This window comes from Nelumbo nucifera, chromosome 7 (assembly GCF_055504915.1).
Source record: "Nelumbo nucifera cultivar China Antique chromosome 7, China Antique-T2T, whole genome shotgun sequence".
NCBI classification, from domain to species: Eukaryota; Viridiplantae; Streptophyta; class Magnoliopsida; order Proteales; family Nelumbonaceae; genus Nelumbo; species Nelumbo nucifera.
This window is the reverse complement of record NC_142655.1, coordinates 3,415,102-3,440,799: the sequence shown is the minus strand read 5'-3', so window position 1 is coordinate 3,440,799 and position 25,698 is coordinate 3,415,102. Positions and strand designations below refer to the sequence as shown.

Below are 25,698 nucleotides of genomic sequence, written 5' to 3'. Positions count from 1 at the left end.
GCGATTTCACAACAGACTCTTCAAGCAAACGGCCATCTAATGGCTGGATCTTGAAAGGAGGCATGTTCTTTAACGAGACTAAAACTAGAAAAATCTATTCTCTTGATCTCTTCTACCTTCAACTGTTGCTCTCCATTTTCGGGAGCGGTTAAAACAAGGTTCGTGAAAGACGTGACGCGAGGAACGGAGATACGGACATTCAGGCAATGTATAGAAGGATCAATCGCCGGAGTTCTCATTTCTCCGGCGACGAACAGAGATTTCAGACAGTGGAATTTCAGTTAGCGTGGGTTTTGAAAGCTTTAACGGCGTCAAACGTTTCAAACAACCTCCCCGCATGCTTCAAACGTTTACACGATTGGGTTTTGGCGCGTCCTCCTATCGCGCGAACGTTGCCCTGACAGAAGTAGCCTGGACCGATGTGTTTGATAAGAATTTCCTGAGAATATCAGATGGATTAGAATCTAGAAGCGACACCTTACATGAGGTTGATCTCCGTGTAAATGTGTAATAAAATAGAAATAGAAAGAAAGTAGAAACCATCTTCAGAAGCCTCTGTCAGGTAGCGGGCTTTCCGCTTTTCCGGTTCTCTCGTCTCAACGCTTATAACCATTGAAATCGATGACCTAATTTCCTCTGAAACAATTCGTCAACTGCATAATCCACGTCGTAACTCGTAAGCCTTTCTATTCTTTTCAAATCTCATCCGAGAATTGTCCCTTGATTAATAATTCCCTGTAATTCTAATGGAATGGTTTCGGTTTTGTGATTCCTAGGGTTTTTTCTCTCTTCTGTATTACGATTACGAGGTTGATTGAGAATCCATCAAGAGAACCGGAGTTCGAAGCATAATTCTGCAAAATAACCGAGGAACGATTCACGTTTCCGCTGCTTTAGTCATCTTGGGTTTCGTTCGGAGCATAATTCGTATTTGAGGTTGTCATCGTCTGTGTCTAGGGTTCGTCTTAGGGTTTGTTGTTATTTTAGAGATAAAAAGCAAGTGCAGATAGCGTTGTAATCCTCTCTTGATCAATTTATAGTGGAATTATCTGCGGTTCTTATTTATTCTTTTCGTTATGAGTTTGTTGTAGCGGGAGCAAATGGAATGAATTATTTCAGATGATCTGAACTATCGGAACTCAAGAATACTGTACAATTAACTATTATTTCATTTTCTTCTTTGTGATTTTCTTCTTTTTCTTTCCCTTCTTAATAATCTTCTTTATAGAAATTAGAAACTCCTCTTTGATATTGGAGAATTGTAAGGCACCGCCTTTAATTGAGGACGTAATAAGAACATATTTGATAAACCAAATTAAAAAAAAAAACCCGAAAAGAAAAGAAATAAAAGCTTAATGGGGAGTCCTGGATCGAATGTCCGGAATAACGGACGGCATCTCGGTGTCACGGAACCGATATCTTTGGGGGGTCCGACTGAGTTCGATGTGATCAAGACTCGTGAACTTGAAAAGGTTGGTAAATGGTGATAACCATACACTTCCTTTTATTCACACTCTACTTGATTGGTAGTCTTAGCTGGGGATTTGTATTATCAGTTTCTAGCGGAAGCGGGTTTGTATGAAAGTCAGGAAGAAGCTGTATCTCGGGAAGAAGTGCTTGGGAGCTTGGACCAGGTTGATTTGCTGAATCGGTTGCATTTCGTGTTCTCTGAGGTTCTTCTGTTGTACATTCTTTGAATCATCTCAAAATTGGACAGGTTGTGAAGAAATGGATAAAAGCGGTTAGTCGAGCCAAGGGATTCAATGAGCAGCTGGTCCAAGAAGCAAATGCTAAGATATTCACCTTTGGTTCTTATCGCCTAGGGGTATGGATATCCTCCCCTTTTTGCTTATGCTTTTGCTTATTCTTTTTAATACTTATTTTACTTGTATATTTATAATTTAGCACAAAGAATTCTTTGGCAATATCTTGTATTGTGCTTATGGTGGATACGCCAAGAACTCGTTTACTTTCTGGGAAATGATAAGGGGTTTACAGTTATTTGGGGACCTTAATTTTTGACTCTAAGACATGGGAAGTGGCAAGGATGCCATGGCTTGCAAATTAGAAACTACAGTATTTATGAATGTTCAACATTCAAAAGTATCAATGTTAGTGACTCAGTGCTGATTTGGCCTAGTTGGTGGGTGATGGGCCAAGTCAGGTGGAGGATTGCGTGTAATTTGATATGGACATTAAGTTTCCTGAATGCTTTCTGTATATGAATTATTTCTCAGTTTTGAGAGCAGGCCAATTTGCTAGCTATTGAGCTGCAAGTTGCAATACAAAATTCTAGCACAAAATCTTTGACTGTTCTGGAGAGGATTGACCAACAATGATCACATATGGTGGGTCATAACTGGTGGTGGGTTCATTGCCACTATTAAAGCCAGATTGATAGAAGAGGAGACATGATATCTGAAAAAAGAAACTCTTATCTGTAAAATTTATTAGAGTTATTAACATCTAAAGGCCAGTATGAGGTCATGGATGGAAATAGGGGCTTATTGACATCCTTGATGGTCAGTATGGATCAGTTCTCTAATATAAGTTTTTTATCATTCATATGGAAAATGCATATGGTTAGGATCATCTTATAATGTTGTTTTAAGCCCTGTATATCCTCCACAGAAGCCATTGAATGGTGTGGCTTGATCCTTGATGCCAGATGTCCACATATTGTGCTTAGCAATGCTATTCTTAGTCTGTGATTGGACTCTTTTTTAACTATACATTTTCCTACACATACATATATACATGTTACATACATCATAATTGTTAGGTATTCTTTTTGTTTCTATAATATGTATATCCCAGCAACAGCTCTCTCTTTGATTTTTTTTTTTAAATCTTGTGTTAGATAAACTCCTCTCTTGGCTTATAATTTAATTTCGATTTTGACCTTGTGCATTGTGTTGTTTCAATTTTTGCTATTTGTGGACATGATGCTTTTCTTTTCTGTTTTTGTTAGGTTCATGGCCCTGGTGCAGATGTAGATACACTCTGTGTGGGACCTAGACATGCAACAAGAGAAGTGCGATTGGCTTGTTTCACTTTCATGCAACAGTTTCTGAAATTGTTTTATTGCGCTTTTTTTTTTTTAATTTTGACAACTGAAATGCTCCTAAATTGCAGGAGGATTTCTTTGTTGAGCTTCATAAGATGTTGGCAGAGATGCCTGAAGTAACAGAGTTGCACCCTGTTCCTGATGCTCATGTCCCTGTGATGAAGTTCAAATTCAATGGGGTTTCCATAGACCTTCTTTATGCAAAGCTCTCCCTTTGGGTTATTCCTGAAGTAAGTATTTTTGTTCTCTTGTAATATATTACTTTTGGGTTATTCTTGTGTATTTTCAATCTGCATGGATAGTCTTCAAGGCACCAAGGTGAGGCTAGGTGACAGGGGGGCTGGGCCGGCATGACCCACATTTTTGTGCCACCCACACTGTTGCAGGCTGTGCTGGCACAGCCCCATGGGGGTGGGGCCCAGCATGAGCCTGGGCCTGTGGGCCAGGCCATGCTGGCCCATATTATTTCATTTTCTTTCTTTTTTTTGTTTTCACTAAAAAATAAAAAAATAAAAAAATTATAAAAATAATGAAAAGTTGAAGGAAAAAATGACAAATTCAATGATTGCAACAACAATTTGAAAAAAAAATCATCTTAAAATTTTATTCCATATGAATAATCAATTCATACAATAAAAATATAAAATTATTAAATGAAATTAAAAAATTGCTACAATGAAATGATTAAATAACATGTCGGGCCATGCCGACACGAGCCCACACGGGCTATGGGCCAGCACAGCCCGCGGGCCAAAAACCCTTGGCACAGCCTGGCTCCAGGGGTCATGCCAAGCCGGGCCATGCTGGCCTGTGGGTGGCCTGGCCCATTTTACACTTACTTTTTCTGCTTCTTTGCTTCCACAGTTCCACCAAACCTTACGAACATTAAACACCATCCCTAGACAAACAACTAAAGAAAATAGGCATAAAAATTTTCCTTTTGGCATTGCTTATTCCATTATAGCAGAACTGCTTGCTGTCTTACAAGGAGTACAGATTACTAGAAATATGAAACTGAGGATACAATGGGTGAGGAGATCGGCAAATGGGATGGCAGATACATTAGCCAAGCAAGGGGTGAATAGGAATCAATTGTTTTGGGTTCAAATGTAATTTGTTTTTGTTTTATTGTAGAGAGGTAGCATCTCATGCCTTTCTAAGGGATGCTTGTAATGCTTGCATCACTTCAAGTTTTATTTAATAAAATTTGAAGTTGCTTATCAAAAAAACTTGAAGCAAGTCCCTAGTCCCTCACCTTATCAGTACCTGAGCTTTGAACAATATGAATGCAGAGATAGTTGTTACTTGCTACTGTGTGGTCCCAATCCCACGAATATCTTTATATTTATTTCATGATAGTTATGGTAGTTAGGCCAGATATATTTGTTTTATATTTACTTCTGTTTCAGCAGGGGTATTTGTGTAACTCCACTAATGTTAAGTTACAAACAAATAAATACCAATCTGATGGGGCGGCAAGATTATCTAATCTCACCCTCTTCTCCTTTCTTCTTCTTCTTCTTCTTCTTCTTCTTCTTCTTCTCTTATCTCTTTTCTTCTTATGTTCGAGACCTTCTTTTCTCCTCTTTTTCTATTGAACTTATATATAAAAAAAAAAACAGGTTCTGGTTTCTTTTATCCAAGTTGGTATCAGAGCCAACCTAGGGCAGATTAGGGTTCTCATGTGAACCTAGTCCAGTCGGCTGCATGAAAACTTTCTAGGACTGGAAGCTCTGCATCATCACCTGATTCTTGGAGGTTGCTAGAGTCTTTTGTTGCTGCCCAAGGGTTTGCATGACCTTTGGAGAGTGCCTGGTGATCAGGAAGGATTAGAGAAAATGGGTAAGTCCAAATTTAGGGTTTAAATTGGAGATTAAAGGTGGTGATCAGTTTCTTTTTTGAGAAAGAACTTTTTATTGAGACCGACCTTGAATAAGAGCAGTTTAAACCACCCTGGAAGCAGCAGTTTACAGATATCTGTTCTCCCTGTTCTTTTCTCTAGGGCTTTTTAAACCCTACGATCAGTTCTTTGCTCACAGACTTGTTATTATTGACTGTGGATGATTTCTGGGTGATTATAGTTAACTGTGAATGGTTTCTGGGTGATGATTCTTGGCTATGAGTGATTTCTTGGTGGTGATTCTTGACTGTGAATGGTTTCACTGTGAGTGATTTCTGGGCGGCTGATTTCAATCATCTAAGTTTTTCTGCATAAAAAAAGGGGCAGTTCAGGGGTTTACTTCTTGAAATAATGACCTGTTAGTATCTTATATAAAATGGAGAAGGCTGGAAGTGAATTAAAGACTCAAGGGGAAGGTTTTTTAGGGGCTGGAAGCATGACTGAGAGTTCTTTTCAGATTACTACTGTTAGGTTTGATGGAACCAATTACTTGGAATGGGTCCAATCAGTTATGATGGCCATTGGAGGTAGAAGCAAATTAGGCTATGTGACTGGAGATATAAAGAAGCCAGCCAAGGAAGATCACATGCCAAATGGGTTCAAGAGAACCATTTGGTGATGAATTGGCTGTACAATTCAATGCAGCCTCATATTAGCCGAAATTATTTATGGGCAAAAATAGCCAAGGAGATTTGGGACAATATGAAAGAGACATACTCCCAACCCCTTAATGTTTCTAAGGCTTATGAGCTGAAGTGTGAAGTGAATAATCTTAAGTAGGGGGAGAAGCCAGTCTCCGTTTACTTTGCTACTTTGAAATCTCTGTGGCATGAAATTGACCATTTGGAGACAATTGAGTGAGAAAGTCAGAGAGATGCAACAACTTATAGCAAGCTGATTGAAACAAACATAGTGTTTGAATTCCTAGCCGGTCTGAATTCAGAATTTGATATTGTAAGACAGCAGCCACTTACCAGGGAGAGTGTGACATTGTCTTAGGCCTATTCACTAGTGCATGGTGAAGAGAGTAGGAGAAAGATGATGTTACAGTTTCAGCCTATGTAATCAGCCTTAGTAGCAACAAAACCAAAATTTGGGGGAGATAAGGAAAGGGAAATGAAGAAGGAAGATAAAAGGGAGATATTTTGTGATCATTGTAAGAAGCCGAAACATACTAGGGACACTTGTTGGAAGTTGTATTCTCATCTTATTCCAATTTGACTCAGAAATAAGAAGGGAAATACTAACGTGACAGTTATATTGATAGTGCATCATCTTCTAGCACAAGGACCACATCTCTAAATGCCCTAGCTGTTGTTCGAACTACCTTAACACAGTTGGAGAGTGAAGCTAGTACTTTTGGACCATCATCTCAGCTACTAGCTACTACATTTGCTACTCCCACTTCAGCCTTTGCTCACTTAGGTATAAGAGTTATAACATATCATGAATCAGGCCCAGGTAACACTAGACTTTTTTGGGTAATAGATTCCAATGCTTCTGATTATATGACTAGTTTATCCACCTTGTTTACTACCTACTGGCTATCCTTTGGAAGAGAAAGTATCTATAGTTGATGGCTCTCTTGTGCCTATCTTTGGCAAGGGAGACATTAGATTTTCTAATGCTATCTCTTTGTCCTTAGTTTTGCATGTTCTTAAGCTTAGTGCTAACCTTCTTTCCTTCTACAGCTCCAGGCCGATCCCAATTCCTTCTACAGCTCCAAATCCAAGTAGTACCTTCATTGCTGATCCCATTGAGCCCATTGTTGCAGATGATATACCTAACATTGCTAAGCCTCAGCTCCTACCTTCAGATGACCTTGATCTCTCAATTGTAGTTTGTAAAGGGAAGCGCCATTGTACTTCATCCACTACTCATTGTATCTCCTAGTTTATTTCTTATGATTGTCTTACACAATCCTATAGATCTTTCCTGGCCTCTATTACTGCTATTTCTATTCCCAGAGCAGTGCAGGAAACTTTATTGATACTTGAGTGGAAAGATGCAATGAAAGTAGAAATTGATGCTCTTGTTAAAAACAATTCATGGGAGTTGGTTGACTAGACTGAGGGGAAGAAACCTGTTGGGTGTAGATGGGTGTTTAGTGAAATATAATGTTGATGGCTCCGTAGAAAGATATAAAGTCATATTGGTTGCAAAGGGATTCACACAAACTTAGCATAGATTATTTGGAGACGTTTGCACCATAGCCAAGATGAATACTATCAGAGTCTTATTATCCATTGCTGCAAATTCCCATGGCCACTGGTTTAGATTAAGGGTGCAACTTTTCCGAGTTAGGGTTGGAATTTTGTCAAAATTTCAATGGGCCCAGCTCGAAGCCCGAGCCCGAAACAATGTAAACTGTTAACTTTGGCCAACCCGACTTGCACTCCTAGTTCAGATGCATGTTAAGAATGCATTCCTTAATGGAGATCTACAAGCGGAGGTGTACATGGAGTTGCCCCCTGGTTTATATAGTGCAGAGGCAAGGTTTGTCGACTGGAGAAGGCTTTATATGGGCTGAAGCAGTTTCCAAGAGCCTGGTTTGATAGATTTAGATTGACTATAGAGAAATTTGGCTATGTTCAAGCTCAATCAGATCACACTCTCTTCTTTAAGAAAATAAACTCCTCTTTGACTTTGCTTGCTATCTATGTTGATGAAATTGTAGTGATAGGAAGTGACATTGGTGAGATTGACCCCCTTAAGCAACTTCTTCACCAAGAGTTTGAAGTAAAAGATTTGGGGGAACTGCACTACTTTTTGGGAATTGATGTAGTTAGATCTAAGCATGGCATCTTTGTATGCCAAAGAAAGTATGTTCTTGATTTGTTGGAAGAAATTAGGAAGTTAGGAATTAAACCAGCCAACATACCCATTGAGCTAAACCATAGGATAAGTGCAAAAAATGGAGAGCCTCTTAAAGACAGAGTTGTGTATCAGCGGTTGGTTGGGAAACTTCTTTATCTTTGCCTAACATGACCAGACATTTCTTATGCTATTAGTGTTGTTAGCCAATACATGCATTCTCCCAAAACCACCCACCTTGCAGTGGAAATGGTACTTGCTTATTTGAAGAGATGCCCAAGGAGAGGTATACTCTTCAAGAATAATGGTCACACGAAAATAGAAGCATACACAAATGCTGATTGGGTTGGTTGTATTGATGACAAGAGATCTACCTCCGGGTATTATGTTTTGTAGGGGGAAGTCTTGTTTCCTGGAGGAGTAAGAAACAAAATATTGTTGCTCGTTCCAATGCTGAAGCTGAATACACAAATCTATGGATAATGGAGTGGTAGAAGTGTTATGGTTGCAATCTTTACTTGATGAGTTGGGTGTTGAATATGAGAAGTCTTTGATATTGTATTGCGATAACCAGGCTGCAATTAACATTGCTAACAATCCAATACAACATGACAAAACTAAACACATTGATGTGGACCGACACTTTATCCGAGAGATAGTTGCATCTCAAGAAGTGTGTCTTCCCTATATTGCCTCAAATATGTAGCTAGCTAATCTCTTCACTAAGGCGGTTACAAAGACCAAGTTGAAGACAGATTTACGCAAGTTGGGAATGACTAATATCTACTCCCAACTTGAGGGGGAGTGTAGAGATATTTGTTAGTTGCTAGTGTGTGGTCCCAATCCCACTAATATCTTTACATTTATTTCATTGTAATTATGGTAGTTAGGCCAGATATATTTGTTTTATATTTATTTCTGTTTCAGCACGGGTATTTCTGTAACTCCACTAATGTTAAATTCAAACATATAAATACTAATCTGATGGGGTGGCAAGATTATCTAACTGCACCCTTTTCTCCTTTCTTCTTCTTCTTCTTCTTCTTCTTCTTCTTCTTCTCTTATCTCTTTTCTTCTGCTCGTGACCTTTTTTCTCCTCTTTTTGTACTGAACTTATATCAGAAAAACAAACAGGTTCTGGTTTCTTTTATCCAAGTCTGATGAAACACAGGAACAGAATCCACTTGATTTTTTTAGGGAAAATTACAGGTAAGTACCCTGTACTTTGGGAAAAGTGACAAAAAAGGGCCTGAACTTTCACTTACGACGATGAGGTACCTTGTACTTATAAATTCCAACACTCAAGTCCAGCTGCTAACATCATCAGTTAAGTAGAGAAAAGAACCGCATGTGATGTCACGTGCATCTTTAAACATTTCATTAACCCTAAACTACTCTTTAACATAATTTGGTAACTCATCTTCAACCTCTCGTTCCCTCTCGTCGATCCGGATAAATGGTGGTTGAGCTCTCCCTCCCTCTCTTCCTTTTCTTCTTCTTCTTCTTCTTCTTCTTCTTCCTCCATTTCTCTTCTTCTCTTCGTTTTTCTCCCTCTTCTTTTCTGCTCCATATTTTTTAGCAGACCCAGGGAAAACAAGTATAGAGGCAGAACATGGTAAGCCTAGTCTACTTCTTGCAGTTCATGGCTATAGCTCCAAATCTTTCTTCCATGGGTTCTCTGGTCAGGTGGTCAGGATGGTGATGTCCCATTGTACAGAGGCAGAACACCAAATTGTCACCATTGAAACTGGGCAGGATGGTGACGTCCAGTCAAAACTGGGCTTGAATCTAAATTTCTGGCCTAGATCAGAGATATGTTTACCCAAATAATCTGCAATTCAAGAGGGAAAGAGATGAAAAGAGGGAAAACCTCTGTTCCCTTATTGTTGGGCCATATACGGGGAATGGTTAGAAAGGAGAAGAAAAGATGGGCATTTTGGTAAACTTACCCTTACCGTAATGCATCTATTAACTGAGGAGTGGGGTGTTGGAATCTGGAAGTACATGCACCTCATTGTCACCATTGAAAGATCGGACCCTTAAGTCTCACCACCCCCAAAGTACAGGGTACTTCCCTGTAATTTTCCCTTTTGAGAAGAGTGAAGAACATGAATATTCACAATTTCACATGAACAATCCTCTTATTAATTTTCTTGTATTTATTTCTAGGTCCAGCCCCAAGAATTCTATTTTCAATCTAGAAAAAAAAACCATAGTTATGTGGACCACAAAATTGTTTATGCCCTTTCTCTCTTCTTCCAGTTTATCATTTGACAAGACATGTCATTGTCTTTCTCCCTGTTACAGTTTATAAAGGTAATCATATCTGGTTGACAAATTGTAAAGTGTTAGAGACTGACTATAATCATTATTTCTGTTTGACATATTGCATCCATGTCCAAGTAGGGATGGCAATTTCCCCCGTAAAACCGGGGGCCCACCCCACCCCGAACGGGGCGGGTTTTCCCCGACCCTAAACAAGGACGGGGTGGGCACAGGGAAAATAATTTTTCCCCGAACCGGGTACGGGGCAGGGATGGGTTTTGTAAATAATTCCCCGAACCCGAAGGTAAATTAGTAAAATATCTCTAGGTTTAATATTGATATTTAAAATATCTCTAAGTTTTCCCTAAATTTTTAAAATCCTAGGATCCCATAATTTTATTTTTGATTTACCCCTAAAGTATTATAATTCAATTCTAAAATACCCCCAAATTCCTATATCCTATATCCATTCCCCGATGGGGAATGGATGCCCCGCCCTGAACCGCCCCGCCACCGGGGATGGGGCGGGTACGGGGCAAGGTATCGTGACTTCGGGGCAGGGACGGGGAGGAGGTGCCCCGCCCTGTTGCCATTCCTATGTCCAAGGCTAATTATTGTGTCCGTATCGATCCACGTTAGCATATTCTGAACTGGGATGTTGCCAAATCTAAATATTCTAGCTGACCTTATTAAATTGGCGTTTTAATGCTTCATAATTTAAGTGTATCCCTACCAAAATGCATTTGGTAAATCTGTTTCAAACAGTGTTATTTTGTTGCAGGACTTAGATATTTCACAAGACAGTATATTACAGAATGCAGATGAACAGACAGTTCGTAGTCTCAATGGATGCAGAGTGACTGATCGGATTCTGCGTTTGGTACCAAATATTCAGGTCTTGATTGCTTTAATATGCATATGTGGGTATCCGTTAGTGAATTCCCTTTGAATGATTTCTCTGACATGTCTCTGCTTTGTCTGATGTAGAATTTCCGTACAACACTAAGATGCATGAGGTTTTGGGCAAAACGCCGTGGAGTCTATTCAAATGTAATGGAGGCTCTTGCAGATGTTCATCTCATTATTCATTCCATTATTCTATTATATATTGGTCACATTCTCTCTCCTCCCTCTCTCTCTTCCATGACCAGGTGGCAGGGTTTCTTGGTGGTATAAACTGGGCATTGCTTGTTGCTCGTATATGCCAGCTATACCCAAATGCACTACCAAGTATGTTGGTTTCTCGTTTCTTCAGGGTTTTTGCCCAGTGGCGTTGGCCAAATCCAGTCATGCTGTGTGCCATAGAAGAAGGATCTTTGGGTCTTCCTGTTTGGGATCCAAGAAAAAATTACCGTGACAGGCTTCATCAGATGCCCATAATTACTCCTGCTTATCCTTGCATGAACTCCAGCTACAATGTTTCATCGAGTACATTGCGTGTTATGACAGGAGTTCCAGAGAGGAAATGAAATTTGTGAGGTATGTTCCTAGGTTTTCGACTTATGCGAGTTGAGGAAAGCATGCGCATTGGGAATTGACTTTTCCTTATTAGATTCTTCTGACAAGTACTTTTATGTTTGAAAGCATATCCATTAAATTATTTGATTTGTCAAAAGGGCATTGGGTGTTTGTAAGTAGGAGAAAATGCATTCTTGTGCAATCCATGTTAAACAAAATAGTGTAGCATAACCATGTCAACAGTCAGAGGAGTTGGTTCTTTTTTTTTTTTTTTTTTTGGGGGGGGGGGGGTAGGGGAGGGGGGGATGGAGTATTGGCATCCATCTGCATAGAATTTCAAGCCCCTTAAATTCTTTTCTGAATTGATGTGGGTAAACACCTGCAGCCAATGGAGAAAAACAAGGCTGACTGGAATGCTCTCTTTGAGCCTTACCCTTTCTTTGAAGCATATAAGAATTACCTGCAGATTGACATCAGTGCTGAGAACGACGATGACTTGAGGAAGTGGAAAGGTTGGGTTGAATCCCGACTTCGGCAGCTTACATTAAAGGTGGTTGTCACTTATGGTGTTGGTTTCTTTGGCCAGTGTATAACAACATATTCGTTTCTAATTTTCCTTTTATGCTCAACCTAGATTGAGAGACATACATTTGGAATGCTTCAATGCCATCCGCATCCTGGTGACTTCTCAGACAAATCAAGACCATTCCACTGTAGTTACTTCATGGGCCTTTCAAGAAAACAAGGTGTTTCTGTGCATGAAGGGAAGCAATTTGATATTAGGGCAACTGTAGAGGAGTTCAAGCTTTCTGTTGGTATGTACACTTTATGGAAACCTAGAATGGAGATCCATGTGTCTCATATAAAGCGAAGGAACATTCCTCTCTTTGTCTTTCCTGGTGGAATTCGCCCTTCCCGTCCTGCTAAAGAAGATGGGGAGAGTAAGCCAGTTTCAAATCTGAAGCTTTGCAACTCTGTTCAAGCTAGCAAATCATGTGAAAGTGCAGTAGGTGCCATGGGTGTAGCAGATGATATAAGAAAGAGAAAATTGGGCTATGACAATGATGAAAATAATCCAAGAGCTGCCAAACTTTTGTCAGTAACTACTACTGAAGGATCTGTAAGTCGTAGCTCACCCACTGCTAGTACCTGCACTACTGCTACGTTTTATGATGCACCATCTGAGGTAAGAGAAAGAGGACAGCATGAAAATAATTTAGGGGACAGCCCAATAAGTGCTACATGTCTCACTGGGGTTCCTTCTCATGGTGGTGAAGCTGAGGGATCTGTTAGATGCAGCCCACTGGTTAAACCTTCCTCTACTAATTCTGATTTGGTATGCTCCAAGGAGGCAGAAAAGCTTGCAATCGAGAAGATTGCTTCTGGTCCATCCGTTAGTCAGCAGGGTTTCCTAGAGGAGCTTGATGAACTAGAAGATGATATTGGATCAACTGATCAAGTTAAAGTATTTGGAGTGAGCAGGAAAGGCATCTCCTCCGAATCTTTGGCAGAAAATGTTAGAGCTGCAGCAGTAAATGGAATATGTTCACCAGCTGGATTTATTCAGAATGGAGGCTTGGAGGAGCTTGAGGTTTGCCAGCCTTGCAATCCTTTTCCTTTAAAAATTTCTACATTCTTTTTTTTTCACCAGTAACAGAAAATTTTATTAAGACTATGAAACTTTAATTACAAGAGAGGGGGGGGGGGAGGTAAACTGTCTTAACTCCCCCACCAGCAAAGCCATTTCTCTGTTATGTTGCACATCATATCAAATGTAGAATTATTTTACCAGCCAACCCGCATTAACTTGATGCAATCCTTTTCCTCCTAAAATTTATTCAACTAACTAGGGAATGCTACATTAAGTTTCCATTATATAGTACTTTAACTGATGATTTTGAGAAACAGCAAAGCAGCATTTAAAGATACGAAACTCGCATTTATATAATACATCATCAAAGCATAACTGGTGGGTGTGCTATATTTTTCAGTTAAAATCACAAGTACCGTTGGTTCTCTAACATTTTTTTCCCTTTATTTTCCAAAGCCTGCTCCGTTCCCTTTATTTTCCATGCCCCAGCGCAAGCCGCTTATTAGGTACAGTGATCAATAAAAAACGGGAATGCAAATTTTGGGTTTATTCTTTGTTGAACTTAGTATGGAAGACATTGAATCATATTGGTGTTTGTTTGGATTTTTTTACATATTTATTGTAATTTTTGCAGGTTGAGCCTGACATCTGTGGCGACAACTACCAGAAAAAGCACATGAAACTAAGACATGTAGCTGGATGAGTTTTTCTACTTGTCTTTATACATGGTCAGCCACTGTAAATTCTTCTTTTTTATTTATTTATTTTCTTTTTTTCCTCTTTTTTTTTCACTTTTAATATTTTCTTGTAATGCCCACGTCCACATATGATAGAGGTGCACTTCCTCCTACTGAGAACTGTCGAGGAATCCCTCTTGAGGGCCGTGGGGTAAGTGTTTTAACCTGTAAAAAAAACCGGCAGTCAATTCTTAATGGAGGTCTTCCTTGAGTTGGCGGTTGGTGATGTGTTGCGCAGATCTCTCCTCCCATGAAACGTTAATTTTCAATTAAATAAAAATTGATATTGCTTTAACTCTTTATGTACGTGTGCATGAATGGATGATGGATCTATGGATGTGCGATTGGTTACTTTTATCACGTCTGCGGCTGCATGTTAAATGGTCCATTGGATAAGGGATCTCTTTTGGACGTTTTGGTTTACTCCATTCTTGTGTCTGCGACTGAATGAATTTGTCCAATTACTAGTTAGTGGATGCAGGGAGAAGGAACAAGCTGTCTTGCCATGGTAAATACATGTACAATGTGTACCGTATGCAGGTGGGTTGGCTATAATATGGAGCAGGGTTTTGGGTTGGCTATAATATGGAGCCGGGTTTTGGGCAGTGAGAATAAAATGTAGGGTCAGAAATGAAGTGATTCTAGGAAGGAACCTTGGAGTAGGTTCTTTTTTTTCTTTGTTTTGGTATTTCGGTGATGCGCCCGAATCCCCCACAGGGCCGTTTGAATAATGTAGCACCACATTAATAAACCCTCGGCCCCCCAAAGTCGGTGGTTGTAGGAATCAAATCCACATTTCTGCTGGCTCAAACAATTGAGCCACCCCTCAGTTGGTAACCTAGGAGCAGCTCTAATGAATAATAAAACGAGAGAAAATAGACAAGATTCATGCTCTATCGGTTACAAGTTGAAGGGGTTAGAAGGGCTAGGGGCAGATTAAAAAGTTAAGGAATGATTTAAGTATTCGTAATTTAACAATGGATATGAAGGTTCAAAGTATTGCAACGTATTGGTGCATATAGAATCCATCGGGTTATGCGTGAATAGTGATTGGGTAAAGTAGTGGTCCACTATAACTGAACATTATTTTAAGAAATTAATAACATTCTTTGAATATTGAAATATAACATTCATTCCAAGAGTATTAGATATACAAGTCCATCCTTTGATCATATACCCCAAGTACATATATCAACAAATTAAATTAATTAAGCCAAGGAAAATGAAGAAAGATGTGGTGGGTCAGAAACTTCAAGAGTTCCTTCCAACATGTGTGTGACCATTTTCATGGTAGGTCTTAGAGATGGATCCTCCTGAATACACCACATTGCCATCCTCACAAGCTTCTCCAACCTTCTCACGTCACTAGTTGCTTCCTCCTCGTTCTCCACTAAGAAGCCCAGAGTCCCTCCCATGTAGCTGTCACAAGCCTAGTCAGTATCACCGTGTTTTCATCCTCCAGCTTCGTTTCCACATTCCTTCTGCAACAAACAATCTCTAGCAGCATCACCCCATAGCTATAAACATCCACCTTCACTCTGATGGGCCTGCTCTTGAACCGTTCGGGAGCGACATACCCTTTGGTTCCCCTTATGCCTGTTCTAGTTTGACTCTGGTCGGCTTTCAAAAGCTTTGCCAATCCAAAATCAGAAATTCTTGCTGTAAATGAGTCGTTTAGAAGGACGTTTTGAGGCTTTATGTCACAATGGATGATCTAGGTTTTCCATTCATCATTCAGGTAAATGAGCCCTCTTTCGATTTCAAGTGCAATATATCTGCACTCTCTAGTTCTTAATTTTGTAATTTTCTTTTATATTTTGTCTCCCTCGGATTTTAGAGTTGAAAGGTCTAAAATGTAAAAATAAAATTAATCTGAAACATTTTGTAACAGAGCTCAATAAGCGAAGAACCAAGTAAAACCCACAACTGTACGGCTTTTCATCTTCTTCTCTTCTTATCTTCATTCTATATTCATTTTCTCTTCTACAGATTTTTTGGTTCTTCCTTTGATTTTTACTATCACACTTCCGTAGCTCCAACAGATTCCAGTTAGGCCTTAAGCTTCCAAAGAGAAAGGTTGCTAAAAAGCAACTGCTCATGAATTCGTATGCCAGAAGACGGTGTTGCCCTTCATTGAAGAATCCTAGAAGTTGGACCAGATTCTTGTGGTTGGTCCGGTCAATCGCAAATACCTCGACGTCGAATTCCTTCTCATTTCCCTTCTCCATATTGTCAAACTTCTTCACTGCAACATGGTTCCTCTTGCTCTCTGCTAGGCTCCCTTTATAAACTGTTGCAAAAGCACCAATACCCAATACATCCTTGAACCCATTTGTAGTTTCTAATTCTTTGTAGCTAAAACTACGCAGATTCATCTCTGGCATGACATGGTACGGTTCGGGTTTTTTTTTTCATTACTCTTTTCTGTTATAAACACGAAGTTCAGAAACACAGATCCTCCCAAAAGCAACAACCACGGGAAGATCAAAGTCGATGGGTCTTTCTTTTCTGCACGCGGGAATGCGCACTCTGAGGAGGAATTATCCCTGCGTACTTTGAATGAGAGCTTTTTCCCCCAGAACTTGGATCTATCCTTCCGTTTGAGAGCGGGAGTTTTTTTTTCAGCAGTTCCCATCTCTGGGAATGGCAACTGCGCTGAAACAGTCATTCAAGCACGCTTGTTTGCACCACTCTTCATCCGCTTCAAATGCATCATAATCGCCCTCCGGCCAGTCAGTGTTAGGCATCGGCCTCAGGTCAAACAGGGTGGTTTCTTGTGATCCCCCTTCACAACTTTGTGGAACAAAGTTCTATCTGCATCTGTTCCACTTGTTATTGGGATCCAAGTAGGTATACCCAGGTAGATATTCACAATTGGGCTTCTTGCTCTCTTAATAAAAAATGCAGTAGCTGTTCAACCCACAAGCACCACTGCCATAATACCCCCGTAATTTGAGTGCAGATATTTGAAGGCATGAACCACACACTGGACCATCTTCTGTTACTTTGTCCGGTGGATTTTGGGTAGACCTAATGCCTGAAAACTCCATCATAATCAAGAGTAGTTCTTTGGTATGGGTCTAGTGTTGATAAGGCAACTGTGTTTGCTGGTGGAAAATGCAGTAGGCTTTCATTTGTTAGCGTTAGGTAAATGTAAGCGGATTGATTGAAGTCCAATTGAGAGCCAGTTCCTACAGTAAGCGTGGTAAACCTTATCCGTTGGGAAAGCCATGGGGTAAGGCACGAGGTTACCGTCTCTCTGCATTCGGAGCTAGCTGGAACTTCCCGCCTGAGTAGTCAGTTTCTGATTGAGGACAAACAAGACGGCTCCCTCGATCTAATGTTTGTGCAGGGAATATGGTGTCAGTGTAAATTGAAACTCTCCCATGGTAACAGAATTTTGGTCTACGAGGACGAAGTTCCCGGTGTCGAGCGTGGCAGCATAACTCACTCCATTCTTGAAGAATTCAGCGTTCCATATCTCTCTCGGCCTAGAGGGTCCTTAAGTACAAGCATGCCGTCCGTGGTCAGCTCGACTTTTGATCCTGTCTGCACCAGCTCGTCTCGGTTGGCCGACCAAACTATTGTTTTATCGGGTATTTTATCAAACCAGATGGCAAGCAAGAAGCCTCTTGCTCCAATGGCCTGAAATCACCAGATGGTGAAACCCATGACGAATTGTCGTCGCCGGCGTAAAGAGATGAGCCTAAGCTTATGTTACGATAGGATTGGGCGACGGTAGAAAGCGAGAGAAGCAGCAGCGAGAGGGAGAGAAGAAGAGATGATGCAAAAGTCGACATTTTTTTTTTTTTTTTTTTGGGGGGGGGGGGGGGGGGCTAAGAGCAACAGTCGAGATTGGTGTAACCAACGAAACGTCCTAAATTTAAAAAACTCTCGGATGAACTGTGCTGGAAATAAAATCATGCACAGTAGACGAACTTCTTCCGCCTTGGGGGAAGATGATGATGACCCTAAAATCTAATAATAAAAAATTTCCATACATGCGTAAATGGGTACTTCCTGGAATGTGTGGTCTATTTGTTATTCTCTTTGGAGTCGACTGCCTTACGACTGACTTCTGGGGAGTGGGGAAAAGCAGCAACTCATAAGGTTCTAAGTTCTAACAGGTAACAGCTACTGACTTCTTCAACGCGGGAAAAAAAAAGTAAATAAACTGACTTCTTCAGAGAGCCGAGACTGTTGTCTTTACCGACTGCTTAGATATTTAAGGTCGATGAAGGAGTTTTGGTTCAAATATGATATTTTTTTAGCTGTTTTTGATAAAACTTATGGCTTTGGGGAATTCAACTTAGAAATCTATAACCTATAAATTCAAAGCATATTATCTAAAATTTATCATAATTTTTTCACATTTTTCCTTAAACTTACCTGACTTTTCAAAATCTCTAGAGAGCGAGTTTTATTGTCCAAAATTCACATTTCCTTTGATGTTTGTTGTTTGATTCCTGTAATTGTTCTATCCTCGGCCTACGCCCACATTAGGCCCAACTCTGCATAAATACATATTCTAACAAGGTTAACTGACCATTCAGAAGTAATTTGGCCATATAAAAATACTTGAATGACTTTTTTGAAAAGTCATGATAAATTTAATAGAAATATGAAAATGTCACCATGGCCATGGTTTGAGAAAATTCAGTCTTTTCCTTTTGGGCTGACCTTAACCCCGGTAATCCTTTAACCCTTCTCCCCTCTATAATAATAATAATAACTGGCTCATGCATGTATTGGTGCTAATATTTAGCCTCTCCTAGCTAATTCAAGTTACTCAACAAGGCATATCCCATACCACAAGTATATGCATGGTATCTAATTCTTCGGTTGTTAAAGTTTCCAATTCTTTACTCATTCAATGTAAGTGAAATTAAGCCTGAATATAAAGTCACCAGTTTATTTTCGACATATCATATTTGGTTAAGGCCCTGTATTAATTACCATTGTTTTAGCATTAAGAGACAGAGTCCAAAGTAGGGGTGTTCGCGACTGTGAACTTTTTTTTTTCAAATTGAACCGTTTTTTTTTTTTTTTTTGTAAAATCTCAAACTGAAGGGCATGGAGGCACTGGAACTCCAATAACTCCTAGCATCTTGTAAAATCTCAAACTGAAGGGCATGGAGTCCAAAGTACTTATGTCATTCATTGCCTCCATATCATTCTCTAGCAGATTATCTAATTAATTAACCTGCGTTGACAGTAGCAGTCGTAAGCCATCTATAAGAATTTCTCCATTGTCATCCTCATCAATTTCTCCTGGAGTGTTCTTCCTGCAACAGATGATCTTTAGCAACAAGACCCCAAAACTATATACATCGACCTTGGCAGTGATTGGCATACTCCTGAACCACTCAGGTGCAACGTACCCTTTGGTTCCCCTATTAACTGTATGAGTTCGACTCTGGTCATTCATCAGAAGCTTTGCCAATCCAAAGTCGGAAATCTTTGGTAAAGTATGCTTTGAGGCTTTACATCACAATGGATGATCAGGGTTCTGCACTCTTCATGCAAATACAGGAGTCGTCTTGCAACTTAAAACACAATCTAGGTGCGTTGGTTCCAATCGGGCTTTGGAGTTCTGAAAAGGAAGCTTAATTTCTAAAGCACCATTGCTCATGACTCATACACAAGAAGTTGATTCTGCCCCTCATCGCAATACGCAATCAATCGGACTAGATTCTTGTGGGGGGTCTGTCCAATAAAACCTACTTCAGTTCTCGTTAATTACTCTATCTTTTTTTACTGTAACTAATTTTGTGGAATCTAATTCGAGGACCCCTTTATAAACAGTTCTAAAAGAACCTCTTCCCAGCTCTTCCCTGAAATCACTTGTAGCTTCTTGGAGGTCTTGCTATGGAAAAGAGGATGGATTTGCTTGTACAATATTTCTTTCTGGTTTAACCGATTTTGGTTTGTTGCAGTAAGCTAAGAAAACAAACATGGAAATTGCAGCTAGCAGTAGCAAGTTAACAAAGACGGAGCTACCCAAAAACAGCGAAATGATGAGGATCACTATCCTCATTTGAAAGCGGTAGACTCTTTTTCCAACAGGTCTGACCAATGAAAACTACAGCTGCACATCGACAATCTCGCAAGCAAGACCTCTGGCATTCTTCTTCAGTAAAAGGTTCAAATCTTTCATAGTCAGATTCCGGCCGATCTGTATTAATCAACTCCTCGAACCCATAAAAATCTTCTGGGTTCCGCAGTCCGTCTCTGTTGCACCATTGTATAAAATCTGGAATGCAACCGCTGAATCTGTCATCAGGATCCATCATAGAATAGTGAGGTGGGCATTAATCAACAATCAGGCCTCTTTTCTGCAGTAAGATTGCAAATGCTATTAAACCCACAAACGCCGTTGCCCAATACACTATCCTGGCCACACAGACATCATCAGGGATTTTCCACACAACAGACCATTTCTTATTTCCAATAGAGTTCTTTGGGTGAGCATATTGTGTGAATTTTACTCCATCAAAATCAAGTGTCGCTCCATAGTATTAGTTGCTGCCTGGAAAGAAGACCCCAAAATTCAGACCAAACATACTCCCATTATAGCAAAAGCCATATGGGATTTTCGTTGACACAAAATTCACAAATCCTACATTCGAACACGTCAGTGAAAAAGATAAAGATAGCGTCGCTGCACCCTGCAGGTAGAGAGTCAACAATCAATGTCTTACATCTGAGGTCAAGTTAAAGGCAAGGGTCGAGTTTGCAAGAGGATACCGGCGCCGGGTAACTTGTTTCTTGATTTCTTTCTGGAACAAAACTAACTATTTTGAATTTGATTCTATTGGACAAGTCTAAAATCTATAATGTCTAATGCCAATTTATGACAGTTGATTGACTGATTCAACTAAAAGGATGGACCGTGGACCTATTAAGGGCCCATTTGGTTCAGACTCACAGTCGAAATTAAAATCGGAATCGAAATTGGGGAATGCCTCCGATTCCGCCCAACCAAACAGTTGCACTGATTCTGATTCCACACCCCTATTTCCACGAACCAAACGGAAATAGTGTAGCCCATTTAGATTTTTTCGGTTTAGCTTGGCTGTGTAGGACTGGTTGTACCTGAAACGATTACATCATTTTTGGTTCTTGCTTGTTCTGAACTGGTCGAGTCAGACCCAAATCAATTATTTTGTAAATAAAATATAATGATTTTCTAGTTTTTTTTGTAATTTTTATTATATTTTATGTCTAAAATATAACAACTCATTTTGTTTAAAAATACTTGGTTTATTAACATGTAAATAATTTGTTATTTTTATTGTCATTTTTATTAAGGTTATGTTATCTAAAATTAAATTTTAAATTATTGTTTGCATAAAACTATATATATATATATATATATATATATATATATGGGTCCCAGACCCAATTATCCCAATTATTAATTAGGATAGTCTTGGGTCTATGTTTTGTCCCAATTAAAATGGTTGTACCATCCACCATGTTGAAAACTGGATCCAGACTAAACGATTAGATTGCTTAACCTAGGAATTGGTCATGGCTCAGGGTTCAGTTTTGGTCCTTTTGGAATGGACCGCTTTCTTTATATTTGAAAAAGACATTGAATTGGTCAAAAACCACTGACCCGGGTGGTCAAAGAATTAAACTGTTTGACCTAGATTTTTCCTTAAAATCGTTGATTTTGGTCAGCAAATCGCTGAATCGAGTAATTAACCGTTTCAATGGTTTTGACCATTTTTTTTTTTTTAATTTTTTTGTCAGAACGAATTGAACGTTCTATTCGAACAATCGAACCATTCGACCCAGTAACCGGACCCCTGACCGGTTCGGTTTTAAAAACCATGATATTTGATACATTTAATATTCTATATAATTTTACATACTATGAATTTTTTTTTTTGATACAGTAGAAAATAAAGAAAGAAAGAAAGAAAGAGGTAAGGAAAGATTATAAACAAGTCATTCGAATACTTAAGTCACCCAAAGAATAGGAAAAAAAGTTAACTGAAAGAAGTGCATAATTGTGGTTACATAGGAGATATACAATAGATTTCAGAATTAAAGGGAAGAGAAGATGGGGACTCCTGTAAGTGTAATCCCAGAGTCAACCATGAATATGTTGCCTGGAACGTAGTAACAGGGGTCGATCACGATTTCTGCTTTCAACTAATTAACAGAGCTATAAGGATAGGGACATGGCGGTAGAGGAACTTCGACAATGCCTTCTAGCATCTGAATGACGTTCTTCATCGTGGGCTTCAGCGATGGCTCCTCTTGAATGCACCATATTGCAATCCTCACTAACCTCTCTAGACGACATATATCATTCATTGCATCCATATCGTTCTCCACCAGCTCATCTAACCTTCCCTGTTGATAGCAATCGTAAGCCCAATCTGTTAAAATTACTCTATGATCGGCCACCGTCTCCTGTTCGACGCTTTTCCTGCAACAGATGATCTCCAGCATCATGACCCCAAAACTATATACGTCCACCTTGACGGTGATTGGCATGTTCCGGAACCACTCAGGTGCGACGTACCCTTTGGTTCCTCTGATGGATGCAAGAGTTCGACTCTGATTAGTCATCAAAAGCTTCGCCAATCCGAAGTCAGAAATCCTGGCCGTGAAATGGTCATCCAGAAGTATGTTTTGGGGCTTAATGTCACAATGGATGATCTGGGTGCTGCATTCTTCATGCAAGTAAACGAGTCCTCTTGCGATACCAAAAGCAATCTGAACTCGTTGGTTCCAATCAGGCCTCATAATTCCAAAAAGAAAGCTTGCTAAAGTGCCATTGCTCATGAACTCATACACCAATAGCCGCTGCTGTCCCTCCATACAATATCCAAGTAATTGCACTAGGTTCTTGTGATGGGTCCGACCGATGATTCTCACTTCAGTTTTGAATTCTTCCTCCCCCTTTGGAACCACTTTGTCTAACTTCTTCACTGCGACCAGACTTCTAGAACTTGTTCCCAATACCCCTTTATAAACAATGCCGAAGGCACCCCTACCAATCTCTTCACTAAATCCTTGGGTAGCTTCTTCAAGCTCCTTGTAAGTAAAAGAACGCAGGTTTGTTTCCAAGACGCTGATTTCTGGTTCAACTGTTTTCAGTTTCTTGCGATTTGTGAAAAGAACAAGACATATTGCAGCTCCAAACAGAAAATTGACAAATACGGAGCTACCCAAAAGCAGAGACCCAGTAAGGATTAATGTCTTATTCTCATATTTCCCTTTTGCGTCTGGAATTATAGGACAATGAGTATTATTGCGAGAAGAAGGTGGTGGAGGAGGAGCAGTTACTCTAATTTTAACAAGTGCTTTTGCAGTGTCATCCTCTTTGAACCTCCCGTTAGAGAGTGGAAGCTTTTTCTTCCAACATGTCTGGCCTCTGTGGATGGCAACCGCACAATGGCAATCGTGCAAGCAAGAATTTTGGCATTCTGATTGATTCATGGGCTCCAATCTTCCATAATCAGATGTCGGCCAATCAATTCTATCCAACACCTGGAATTGAAATTCCTCCTCTTTGTTTCCTGATCCATCTTCCCCGATACAATCTGGTAAGAAGTCTGGTTTGCAATCACTTAACTGGTTATTTGGATCCACGAGGGAATATCTGCTGGGGCAGTTACAACTAGGCCGGCCATCCTTTAGCGTACAGTAGCTGTTATATCCACAGACTCCACTTCCCAAATCATCCAAAGTTCCGAGACAAATGTTATCAGGAATTATCCACAATTGTTGCCAGCTTGCATCGCCGGTCCTCCGGCGGTAATATTGAACGAAGACCCCATCATAATCAAGCGTTGCCCTGTGATAGTAATTTGAGATTTGGGGTATCGTTGTTTTGTTGAAATCAAATTTCTGTCCGTTTCTTCGCTGTATATACATGTATCCAGATTCGTCGAACACCAACTGATAACCAGAATCTGTTGGATCTTGAGCTTTCGTGCCACTAACGTAGTAGTCACCATAAGAAAAGCTGGTCGGCAAGCCTACGGTATTAAGCACGAGATCCCCATCGTCGAGAAAGCGGAGCTGGAACTTTCCCCTGGAGTAGTTGGTTCCCGTCTGTCGAGAGGAAAGCTGGCCACCCAGCTGCAATGTTTGTTTGGGCAAGATGGTGTCAGTGGGACTGTTGAAGCTCTCCCATGCATAGCCAGAATTTGGACCAGGTAGGAGGACGAAGTTTCCAGTGTCGAGCATGGCACCATAAGAGATGGCAGCGTTTGGTGGAGTGTCAGGCTGCTTCCATATCAATTGGCCTTGAGGATCATTGAGCACAAGTTGGTCGCTGGTAAGCTCGACTTTTGATCCTTCTGGTGCAGGCTTATCTCCGTTAGCATACCAAACTATGGTTTTCTCAGGTATTTTATCGAACCAAATGGCAAGCAGATAGAGGTTGGTGTTAGCTAGACGGCGAAACCCGAATGCAAACTCGCCGGAGGGTGAGCGCCAGCTAGAACTGTTGTCAGCAGCGGAGAGGGATAAACCCACGGTCACGTTGGTTTGAGCGGCTACAAAAATGGGTAGAATAGGAAGAGAAAGCAAGAGGAAGAGAAGAGGAAGAGAGGCAGCAGAAGCCATTGAATCGAAGGTGGTACAGTCGTCTACAATTACATTACCGCCTGTTTTCTTATACAGAGAGTATCAGAAAAATTTCTATTGATTGACTTCACTATGGACTTGTTGGAAGTCAATTGCAATTGCGTTGGACCGTGGAAGTGGTTGCCTGCCGTGTCCCCAGAGCCAAAAAGTTAGGACGCGACCATGGAAAATTGAAGGACAGACAGACAGAGGCTGCCGTGTCCTCAGACAACGCGTTCCATTGACCAGAGCGCCACCAGTCTATACGTCCTGTTCCGTTATCTTGAAAGTTAAGGCAGTGCCGGAGTTTTTTTCTTGCAATTTTTCTCATTAATAAAATTACATCACTTGAAACTAACAACTCATTAGTAAATATGCTAACACCCAAACTACCTTTACTGATAGATAACACTTTTATTTAAACAAAAAAATTTAAAAACAAATTTCAATGTTCATTGGTTCGTATATTATTAAATTGCATCAAACTGGATTGGGAATATATTTAACATTGAATCAGTGTATATTTACCATCAACACTTTAACAATGTTAAAATAAAATGTTAGTTGTAACATGTCATTTTATCGCTGATTGCTTATCATACACCATAAATTTTGTCTTGATTCAATCATAAAAAAAAAAAAATGGAATATAAAGGTATTGGAATATAATTCAAACTTGGACGCGACCCTATACCTATGTACCTTTAAAGAGGACTATCGATTTCATAATTCATTTGCAATTTGCATAGCCATTAATTAAATTAATGCCTTGATTGATGTCCTTTTATGCATAAGAGACATTACTAATAAGAAAACGAAATTTACCTTTTGATTTGCATATAAGGCTTCAGAAAGATCAGATTGGAAAGAATACAAATACAAATATGTACAATGTAAATACATACAAAATACAAGATTTTGCCCCTTCTAAACTGAGCTAATATATGGTTTAGAAATACTGTATACAAGGTCTTGGAGTGTCCATATTTTTGTATTTGCATTCTTCCCACAATACATATTTGCATGGTTTTCAAAACCAGATTGGATCAGAAAAACCGGGAACCGATCACCTGACCAGTTCTGTTTTCCCCCAAAACCATTGATTTTGGTCAGCAAACCACTGAACCGGGCAATTAACCATTTGAACGGTTTTGACCCTTTTTTTTTAATTTTGTTTATTTTTTTGTCGGAATGGGCCAAGCGTTTGGTTCGAACAGTCAGACTGTTCGACCCAGTAACCGGACCCCTGACTAGTTCGGTTTTAAAAACCATG

At 39.9% G+C, this 25,698-nt stretch overlaps 2 protein-coding genes and 3 pseudogenes across 2 annotated transcripts; 1 reads left to right on the top strand and 4 right to left on the bottom strand.

Moving 5' to 3' along the window:
* Positions 1 to 47: 47 nt before the first annotated feature.
* On the top strand, positions 48 to 14,058 carry LOC104597540 (nuclear poly(A) polymerase 1-like). The gene is given in 14 exon segments (XM_088892186.1): positions 48 to 676; positions 777 to 1,472; positions 1,557 to 1,634; positions 1,718 to 1,825; positions 2,972 to 3,034; positions 3,136 to 3,297; positions 10,828 to 10,941; positions 11,034 to 11,096; positions 11,198 to 11,490; positions 11,492 to 11,525; positions 11,890 to 12,054; positions 12,139 to 13,095; positions 13,552 to 13,601; positions 13,730 to 14,058. Coding segments are annotated over 13 exon segments (2,250 nt in total). The 5' UTR covers positions 48 to 676; positions 777 to 1,355; the 3' UTR covers positions 13,776 to 14,058.
* Positions 14,059 to 15,040: 982 nt separating this feature from the next.
* Positions 15,041 to 16,207, bottom strand: LOC148790103 (G-type lectin S-receptor-like serine/threonine-protein kinase LECRK1; annotated as a pseudogene).
* LOC104597766 (G-type lectin S-receptor-like serine/threonine-protein kinase LECRK3) lies at positions 15,534 to 17,632 on the bottom strand (annotated as a pseudogene).
* A 1,259-nt stretch (positions 17,633 to 18,891) lies between these two features.
* LOC148790102 (G-type lectin S-receptor-like serine/threonine-protein kinase LECRK1) lies at positions 18,892 to 20,347 on the bottom strand (annotated as a pseudogene).
* A 1,471-nt stretch (positions 20,348 to 21,818) lies between these two features.
* LOC104597542 (G-type lectin S-receptor-like serine/threonine-protein kinase LECRK3) lies at positions 21,819 to 25,646 on the bottom strand. The gene has a single exon (XM_010259144.3). The coding sequence runs from the start codon at positions 24,423 to 24,425 to the stop codon at positions 21,996 to 21,998; it is 2,430 nt and encodes an 809-aa protein (XP_010257446.1). The 5' UTR covers positions 24,426 to 25,646; the 3' UTR covers positions 21,819 to 21,995.
* Between the last annotated feature and the right edge of the window lie 52 nt (positions 25,647 to 25,698).